General features: G+C 31.8%; 2 protein-coding genes across 3 annotated transcripts in view; one reads left to right on the top strand and one right to left on the bottom strand.

The window, feature by feature from the left end:
* LOC102587816 (aquaporin PIP2-1-like) overlaps positions 1 to 681 on the bottom strand; it is a 3,713-nt gene extending 3,032 nt beyond the window's left edge. The window contains exon 1 of the mRNA XM_015305194.1: positions 50 to 681. Coding sequence (XP_015160680.1) covers positions 50 to 634 — 585 coding nt within the window. The 5' untranslated portion in view covers positions 635 to 681. The remainder of the gene's footprint in view (positions 1 to 49) is intronic.
* A 5,041-nt stretch (positions 682 to 5,722) lies between these two features.
* On the top strand, positions 5,723 to 7,315 carry LOC102585706 (aquaporin PIP2-1-like). 2 transcript variants are annotated; one of them, XM_006366946.2, is made up of 4 exons: positions 5,723 to 5,894; positions 6,245 to 6,676; positions 6,748 to 6,888; positions 6,979 to 7,315. In XM_006366946.2, the coding sequence occupies exons 1-4, from the start codon at positions 5,742 to 5,744 to the stop codon at positions 7,090 to 7,092; spliced, it is 840 nt and encodes a 279-aa protein (XP_006367008.1). In that variant the 5' UTR covers positions 5,723 to 5,741; the 3' UTR covers positions 7,093 to 7,315. The 2 variants fall into 2 exon arrangements, with proteins under 2 accessions (XP_006367008.1, XP_006367007.1); XM_006366945.2 differs by having other exon boundaries at positions 5,723 to 5,954; positions 6,281 to 6,676.
* The last annotated feature ends 2,418 nt before the right edge of the window (positions 7,316 to 9,733 follow it).

Raw genomic sequence — 9,733 nt, 5'->3', positions numbered from 1 at the left:
TTAATTTAACGGATCATCATTAAACTTTACATGACAAAATTATACTTACAGGAACGTGTGAGTCTCTGGCATTCCTCTTAGGATCGGTAGCAGCAAAAACAGTGTAAACAAGAACGAAAGTTCCAATAATCTCTGCCCCCAAACCGGTACCAGTACTATATCCATCATTCAACATATTAGCACCACCACCATATTTAACATAATAAGCTTTTTGAAAACATTTAACCAATCCACAACCACAAATGGCTCCTAAACACTGAGCTACAATGTACATTATGGCCCGAACCAACGATACTTTTCGGGCCAAGAAAAGGCCGAATGTAACAGCAGGGTTAATGTGTCCACCAGAAATACCAGCAGTACAATAAACAAGTACAAAAATCATACCCCCAAATGCCCAAGCAATTCCAAGAATACCAACACCACCACATTGGTCAGTAGAATTCTGGCTTTTGTACCCAATAACAGTCAGGACAGTTATGTAGAGAAATAAAAGAGTAGCTATGAATTCAGCAATTATGGCTCTGTAAAATGACCATTTTCCTAACTCTTCAGGATCAATTAAGGGTGCTGGGGGTGGATCTTGGTAGTCTTTTGGTGCATATTCAGTACCAACTTCAATGTCTTTACCCATTTTTGGCTCTCTGTTTTTTGGCTAAGTAAGAGTGATGTTGAAAAGTGTTTGATATTTGGTTGAAGATTGATAGGGGTATTTATGGAGTTAGGAATTTAATTAGAGGGTGTTACATTAACACTAATTTAATGGATTAATAATTAATCAAACATATCATTTGCCGCCCCATAATAATCACTCTCAATTTCTTGCATTTTTCATATGGTTTAATGTCCCTACCTCATAGCCGCAAATTTCCTTGGAACCGAGTATCAGTGGCGGAATCAAAAATTTAGCGCATGATGGGTAAAAAAATTTCTCAATTATGTTAAGAGCGTCCAAAACTAAGTATATGCTTAATTATATTAATTACTCTCTATGTTCCTATTTATATGATTTACTTTCATTTTTAGTCGGTTAAAAAAAAAATGCCACATTTTTATATTAAGTAACAATTTAACTTTAAAATATTTATTTACCCTTGATCAAATGATTTATAGCCAAACAAATTTATATCATTCATTTTAGATCACAAGTTTTAAAAGTCTTCATTTCTTTCTTAAAGTCTGTGTCGAGTCAAACTACCTCACATAAAATAAGACGGAGGGAGTAACATTTAACTACAATACGTGACATAATTTTTTCATAAAGGATGTACACTACTAGACTACCCTTCACTAAATATGGCTTCGTAGTTCGTAACATGTCAAGCACTCAATATAGGCTTGCTCGGTAAGTCAAACTAAATTCGAATTTGCCACGAAAAGTTTCAGATCAAATTTTGAGATATCTAATTAAAAATAAAAAAATATTTATCACTTGATCATAAATATGTAAAAACTATAATTAAATTCACTAAACTTTAAAATTTTGAATCCAATCTAATAGAGGTAAGTAAGGACAGGACATACACATTACACACAAATTAGACCAACTCTAATCTAAGAATTCACTTTAGGATTTATCTTTATTAGAAAGTGATTTATTTCTTTATATGAAACTTTTTGATATAAAACTGAATATTAATCGATTTCAATGTATATATCAGACATCAAAAACAAAATACACACCATTACCGTCCATTCCAATTCAGCCCACTTTGTTGATTCCTTCAACCACTCATATCTCACCATTTCAGGCTCTCAGCAAAGGCCTCAATCCTCACTATTGAGAAAATAAACTTTTATATTTTAATTCAACAATATTTTTTTCATTTTATATAATGGAAAGGTAATATATTTTTTGTAATATCAATGTATATTAATTATATCGTACGAACAAATAATTCAATTGGTTAGGTAGGAGGAATTAAAGAACCTTATAGCTAGAGGCTGAACCCACCTTAATCAATCATTCTTCTTTTTTATACAATCTTGTACCGTAACGTGCTATATATTATTTTGAAAATCCTGAATAAGTTTTTTCGAAAAATCTTAGAGTAACATCTAATAGGGCAACTTTCACATATAGTCACTCAAAAATAGCTTAATTACGCTTCATAACTATAATTTGCTAATTACAATTCGTAGCTACATGTTATAGGGAGGAGAGCGACGAGCGAGATTGGGAGAGGGAGGAGAGAGGGCAAAGAATGGAGAGAGGCGAATTGTATATGTATATCTGTCAAATTGTATTTGTATATCTGTCAAATAATTGTATGTATGTAACTAGTATACATTTGTATTTGTATATCTGGAGAGCGAGATTGGAAGAGGGAGGAGAAAGGCGAGCGAGAGAGGGAAGAGAGTGGAGAGAGGCGAATTGTATATATATATTTGTTAGATAATTGTATATATATATAACTGATATACATATATATTTGTATATATGGCGAGAGATATTGGGAGATGGAGGAGGGAGGCGAGCGAAATTGGGGGAGAGAGGAGAGAGGAGAGCTAGAAAGATCAGAAATTGGAGAGAGGCTAATTATATTTGTATATATGTCATATAATTATATATATATGTATAATTTGTATTTGTATTTATATAAAAGAGGACATGTGACGTAATTAAAGCTAAAATTAAGCTGCGAGCCGTAATTAATTCAAATTATAGCTATATTAGCTAATTAACTAGTATATATTTGTTTTTCGCATAATTTTCCTCATCTAATATCCATTAATTCTCACTTGCAAGTGTACAGTCACTTGCAGAGTTCACTTTATCATTAATTCTCATTTCTCAATAGTGACTGTACATACAACTTTCAAATATTTATACAAGATGTATTAATTAAGTATTACATTCATATAAACAAAATAGCCTTGTTATGTTGGTTTAGTTGACCCTATAAAGTATAAGGTATATATATATAGTATATAGTGGTATCACTTAGTATGTTTTATATATTTACTTTTGCACAATATTCATATGAAATTCTATATTTAGTAGTATTTTTTTCTGATGAAATAGTGTCATGTCACATAGTCGTTGAATGTGCATTCTCTTCTTCATTGTCAAGTAAATTCAAAATAAAATTCTACAAATGAGATAATATAATTGAAGTCGCATTACAATACTTGTAATTTCACTTAACAAATACACGAATCTTGAATACAATTAAATCTCTTTATAATATCTAGTTTTCTTTGAACCACTTTTTTTTTTACCTTAATAGGTTTTTTCTTAAATAACTCTGACGAGAAGAAGAAAAAAAGTTAAGATACCCTCCTAACCTAATTCTAAATACTAAAAATCAGACAAATTAAATGACATTATTATAAAATGATTTAGTTAATCCCAACAAAAATCTCTTGTTTTGATCTGTTTAATTTATCATATTATGCTATATTTATCACAACTCACAAGATTATCCATCCAGAAGGTTCATAAGTAAAGGTGTATATATGACACATTATTATATGTACTATTAATAATAATGATAGTAAGGAGTGTGAGACTTTTAACTTTTTTCAATAATCAAACATAGACAAAACTAGTGGAGATTCATTGAATAAAGACAATGTGCACACCGACCATTCAATATCATCCACAACCCTAATTTTTATACTAACCATATGATTGTTGTGAATTATTTTTTTTCCATTGATCTCTTATTGTTCAACACGTGGCAATCTTTTTCACCACATGCCACTATTTTCTAAAGTATATTTTGCTTCTTTTCTAAATTGGAGGTCATGACCTTTCCCTAATTTGCACATTTTTTTTTTCTTTTCAAGCTCATTCAAGATGGCATAATGCCATTTGTTACGGAAAAAAAAAACAAGATGATCATATTTGATTTCGAGGTTGACTTATTTTTTAACTTGATAATTATACAATTATAGAATTTTCTTTTAGCCTGAAATACTATAGTAAGCGCTTTTTTAATGATCAACCAATATATTAATTATGAGCCTTGAATTTGTCTCGTTATGAGCCTAGGCCTAAAGAGCAATACATAAAAATATATTCATGGACTTGAGTTAATATTGTATAAGTCGATATTAAGAACACAAATTATACCTTAGATGTGAAAAAATATTGGTATCCCTCTAGAATTATACCCCTTTGCATACACTTTCTTTCCATATTATTTTAGAAAGACAACTAAAGGACGTGGTAGTGGATGTGACTGCTTGTTTCTTAATTAGAGTTTTTGAATTCAAGTTCTGTGTAAGAATTAGTTTGGTAGAAAGTGTTGTTCCTTAAATGGAGCACTAAGCGGCGTAAACTTAAATTAGTCGGATTTTAATATGGATATCGAATACGGATAGCTATTGCTGACGTGGTGACAGGTTAGTGGGCGGTCTAAAAGGACCTACAATAGAGAAAAAAGAAATGGTTCATCATTCATGATGATGATGGTCGGTTTTGTGTGATTGAAATTTTTTAGCCGTTTGATTTTGATATGTCATCAAAGGTCATTTTCGTCCGTGCTGAATCCAAAACCTAAATAACAAAAAAAAAAAAAAACTTGAAATAATCGATCAAAATGCACAAAAAAAAATATTATTATTATTTCAGTCTATTTATAGTACTGTAATTTCATGCGCTAGTTGATTGTGTTTTTTTGGCAAAGAATTCTCTTGGCATAAGATTATTCTTTTTGGTAATTGCTATTGTTGGTCCACTCGAAAATTTGGACAACATAAATAAAGAACATTTTATTCCTGATAAAAAAATTGAGGTTCGAATCTTGAAAATGAAAATTTTATAGTAATATATCTGGTATATAATTTGAATTCAGATTAACGAGACCTCAAAACCATTTTTTGATGCCGGATGGGGAAAAATTATTATTGGTTTCAATTTTCAAAAGGTTAATAAGAAAAATGTGAAAGACATAGAAGGAAAATAAATTAAATTTGATTTTTCAAAAAAACATATATTCAATTCTCAACAACCTCATTGAACGAATGTTCTAGTGTAACTTAATGTCGAGTATTATTAATGTTAGAAGACGTGAGGGTCAAAATACAAAAAAACCTTACTCATGAAATTTATTTTTCTAAATGTTTTTTTGTATTTGAACAAAAATCATATATATATCTTTTTGATTTTACGAAATTTATTTTCATAGAAATTTTGAAGAACCATTTTCACATTAAAATTTAAAAATATTCTTCTTCGTATCGAACGGATTCCCAATCAAAATTCGGTGCCCAACGTACCCCACAAACTTGCCGACCCACGAGTTAGAGGTAGGGGTCACTCTACCACTAAAAAGGACAAAGAAAAATATGGAAACTACTACATACATCCACCTCCTCAATATCACTTCAATTATTGAATATTTTTTTTTGATTTTTCATTTGATATCTGATATTCGTATTAAATATTTGAGTTAAATCGCATTAACTCAAATTTACATAGTACAAGGTTTATTTCTAAAGTGCACACTTTCAATATTATTTTATTTTATTTTTAAATATTTATACATAAAAACTTCTGATTAAAAATAAATGAGTCGAGACTTCATTATTATTCTTTCATACACTAGAAGGCCAATTTTCTCCATAAATACCCCTTTCACTCCTCATCAATTCCACTACACTCTGTTTTCTCAAATCACAAAATTAACTTAGCAAACCTCAAAGTTAACATATTCTTCTTCTTCTTCTTTTTTGGTGTACAAATGGCAAAAGACGTTGAAGTTGCCACTTAGCCAAAAAACAGAGAGCCAAAAATGGGTAAAGACATTGAAGTTGGTACTGAATATGCACCAAAAGACTACCAAGATCCACCCCCAGCACCCTTAATTGATCCTGAAGAGTTAGGAAAATGGTCATTTTACAGAGCCATAATTGCTGAATTCATAGCTACTCTTTTATTTCTCTACATAACTGTCCTCACTGTTATTGGATACAACAGTCAGAATTCCACTGATCAATGTGGTGGTGTTGGTATTCTTGGAATTGCCGCCAGCACCCTTAATTTAACCTGAAGAGTTAGGAAAATGTTCATTTTACAGAGCCATAATTGCTGAATTCATAGCTACTCTTTTATTTCTCTACATAACTGTCCTCACTGTTATTGGATACAACAGTCAGAATTCCACTGATCAATGTGGTGGTGTTGGTATTCTTGGAATTGCCGCCAGCACCCTTAATTTAACCTGAAGAGTTAGGAAAATGTTCATTTTACAGAGCCATAATTGCTGAATTCATAGCTACTCTTTTATTTCTCTACATAACTGTCCTCACTGTTATTGGATACAACAGTCAGAATTCCACTGATCAATGTGGTGGTGTTGGTATTCTTGGAATTGCTTGGGCATTTGGGGGTATGATTTTTGTACTTGTTTATTGTACTGCTGGTATTTCTGGTGGACACATTAACCCTGCTGTTACATTCGGCCTTTTCTTGGCCCGAAAAGTATCGTTGGTTCGGGCCATAATGTACATTGTAGCTCAGTGTTTAGGAGCCATTTGTGGTTGTGGATTGGTTAAATCTTTTCAAAAAGCTTATTATGTTCAGTATGGTGGTGGTGCTAATAAGTTGAATGATGGATATAGTACTGGTACCGGTTTGGGTGCGGAGATTATTGGAACTTTCATTCTTGTTTACACTGTTTTTGCTGCTACTGATCCTAAGAGGAATGCCAGAGACTCACACGTTCCTGTAAGTATAATTTTGTCATGTAAAGTTTAATGATGATCCGTTAAATTAACCTTCAATTCTGATAATTGAAGGTACTGGCGCCACTTCCAATTGGATTTGCGGTGTTTATGGTTCACTTGGCTACAATTCCTGTTACTGGAACTGGTATTAATCCTGCTAGGAGTTTTGGAGCTGCTGTTATTTATGGACATCACAAAGCTTGGAATGACCAAGTAAGTAAATTTATGAGTTTTTTTTTTGTTAATTTTTGAAATAGTATATTTTGGTTGATTAATTGAATTTTGGTTGTTAAATTGTAACAGTGGATATTTTGGGTTGGACCATTTATTGGTGCTGCAATTGCTGCATTTTATCATCAGTTTATTTTGAGGGCTGGAGCTGTGAAAGCACTTGGTTCATTCAGGAGCAATGCTTAATAATTATCGTGAAGAATTGAAATTGTATATAAGTATTTGAGAAGAAAAGTCTCTTTGAATTATGTTGTTAGAGTTGTCTTGGCTGTTTGGCACTTATTTTAGATTTGCCAAACAACTTTTCTACTTTGTTTCCCTTTTCTTTTTTGTGTGTGTTTCTGTAATTTTCACTATGCTATGTTTTAAGCATCCAAATAATGAAATAGCAAGGCTATTGTCCATTTAACTTCCCCCTTCTTTATTATAACGAATTAAAAAATAATATTCAATCTAACACAATTCTAAAAAGTTAAGTTCAAAAGCGATCATTGTTTATGACCATAGACCAATACATGTCCTTTTTTATTTTGATGTGTGACTGGTCAACACCCAACCTCACGCTCAAAGATGGACATTTTCATACGGGGCCACCATTGAGAAACAAGATTGTAATTGGTTCCATTGTAATATCATGATTAAGAAAAAAATTAAACATCGAGTCACACTCGACCCAAAAAGGCTAATACTTCAAAAGTGAAGAATTGTTCAAGATATCATATAAGAAAGTCACCCATTAAACATTAATTCGAGACTGAGCTAGGTAGACGCGAGAAAGTTTTAAAGAGTTTGTTTGATGTTATGTATAATGTATAATAATTATGAGATAAAATACATAATTATTTTACTCTGCGTTTGATTAGAGATATTAAATAGTTGTTGAATTATTTATGTCAAATTGATGACTGATGAATAACTTCTTTGACTTTAATCCCATTAAACTTTAATCTTTAACTAATTTTACCTTTTGACAAATTAATGGGAGGCTAGAAGGGATTATCGTAAGAGTTTCTTGTGTTTAACTTTTAATTGAGTAATATTTTAGAGTTCACCTTATGGACAAAAAGGGGTGCATTGTATACGTCTCAATTACAGAATCAAGTGACACAATTATTATACTAATAACGTAAAGTAAAGAACACATATATTTTTAACGGGTTGGATTAAGTGGGGTAGGTCAATAAAATGATTAAATTAGGTACCTTATTGTTTCTTACAAATTTAATTTAAAATAACATTTTTATTTCAAAATAATTCAATGAAAAAAATAATTTAAATTGATTAGATGACTTTTTAGGTGACGTACTGAGTGACTTTCTAAGTAAATTACTCTAAGTTGACCGACTTTTAAGTTATAAAATAAAGTTGCGTAAATTATTTTACGTTGAGTGACTTTTGAATTATAAAATAATATAAGAGAATTTTACACAAATTTTATAGTGTTAAGAGCTAATTATTACATCAACTCTTTTCCAAATTACAAAAAGCTCTTAAATTTGGTGGAATCTGGATATATCTCAAAACGTTACGTTACATCGCGTCCCTATTTCTGATACACTGTTCAACGTCCTGATACATCGCGTCTTGATTTCGAATACATCAATCAATGTCTTAATACATCGTGTAAAGTGATATATCCAAGAATAGGAGAGAGTAGGGATTTCTATAAAAAAAAATTCAAATGGTAGAAATTTTTAGAGAATATGATAAAATAAGTTGTGTATTTATGTAATTTTTTCATAAAATAAAGTAACTATGAAGTAAATTATCCTAAATAGTGTGATCAAGTAAAATATCGCGAAGTCGCCACTCTTGCTCAATTTGGCTCAAACCTTGATGATCCTACTAAGATGAGAAATTCTCGGATAAAACTACTAGTACCAGGTGAACTCATATTGGCCAAAGTGGAAGAGAAGAAAATGATAGAGAGATTCGGAGCTAAAAGAACGAAAGGGTTGGTGTGACCACAACTACAACTACGGATGCTACTAGTCATATCCCCAAAAGATTTACTGTTTGGATGGTACTTTTCAATAGGGTGTGGCAATTGGGCGGGTTGGATCAAATTTAGACGGGTCATAATTGTTGGGGTTTTATTTGCTCTGATTTCTTACCATAAATAAGTTTTCCTTTTAGGAAAAGGTTTTAATATTTTACTAGTCCTTTTGTTGTAGGAAAGGTTCTAGGACTCTATAAATATAGGCTTGTTCCTTCTAACTTAATCAGCATTCACAATGTAGTCCTAGGGTTTTGAGAGTTGCAGTTATGGAGGAGAGTTTTGTGTACCTCCTTGTATTTCATGTGAATTGATTGAGGTTGTTTCTCTCTATATTTTGTATTCTCATATTTATAGTGGATTGCTCATCTCCTTTGTGGACGTAGGTCGATTGACCGAACCACGTTAAATCTATCTCTTTTGGTGTGTTTCTCGTTTGTCTTCTTACTCGTGGGTCTTTCGAGGTTTGCTTTGCTAGCTTCCGCATTACACCTGCTTATTTCGATCCTAACAAGTGGTATCAGAGCCATGGTTCAATGATGGAACCAGGTTACAGATGGGTGTTCATCTAGGCGGGTGTAGTTCTAGCCGCAACCTTTTTGACAGTAATGAAGATCTTTGTTGGAGAAATTGTTTCAGAGAGGTTCTCTATGTCGAGACATAGATTTGATGGAGGAGATTATGGAGAAGAGATACAAGATCCTAAAGATTATGTGAAGAAGGTGGAGAAATTTATTTTGTCAGAAATTTAGGCCAAAGGGGAGATTTGTTGGGGTTTTATTTGCCCTGATTTCTTACCATAAATAGGTTTTCCTTTTAGGAAAAGGTTTT

Source organism: Solanum tuberosum, unplaced genomic scaffold (assembly GCF_000226075.1).
Source record: "Solanum tuberosum cultivar DM 1-3 516 R44 unplaced genomic scaffold, SolTub_3.0 scf00714, whole genome shotgun sequence".
Lineage (NCBI taxonomy): Eukaryota > Viridiplantae > Streptophyta > Magnoliopsida > Solanales > Solanaceae > Solanum > Solanum tuberosum.
Note: the sequence above shows the minus strand (reverse complement) of the source record. Positions and strands in the feature narration are given on the sequence as shown.

Excerpts from the sequence above, each read along its gene's own strand:
- LOC102585706 (XM_006366945.2), top strand. The coding sequence starts at position 5,742 with ATGGGTAAAGACATTGAAGTTGGTACTGAATATGCACCAAAAGACTAC. Across the intron at positions 6,677-6,747 it reads CCAGAGACTCACACGTTCCT|GTACTGGCGCCACTTCCAAT; the intron begins GTAAGTATAATT and ends TGATAATTGAAG. Across the intron at positions 6,889-6,978 it reads ACAAAGCTTGGAATGACCAA|TGGATATTTTGGGTTGGACC; the intron begins GTAAGTAAATTT and ends AAATTGTAACAG.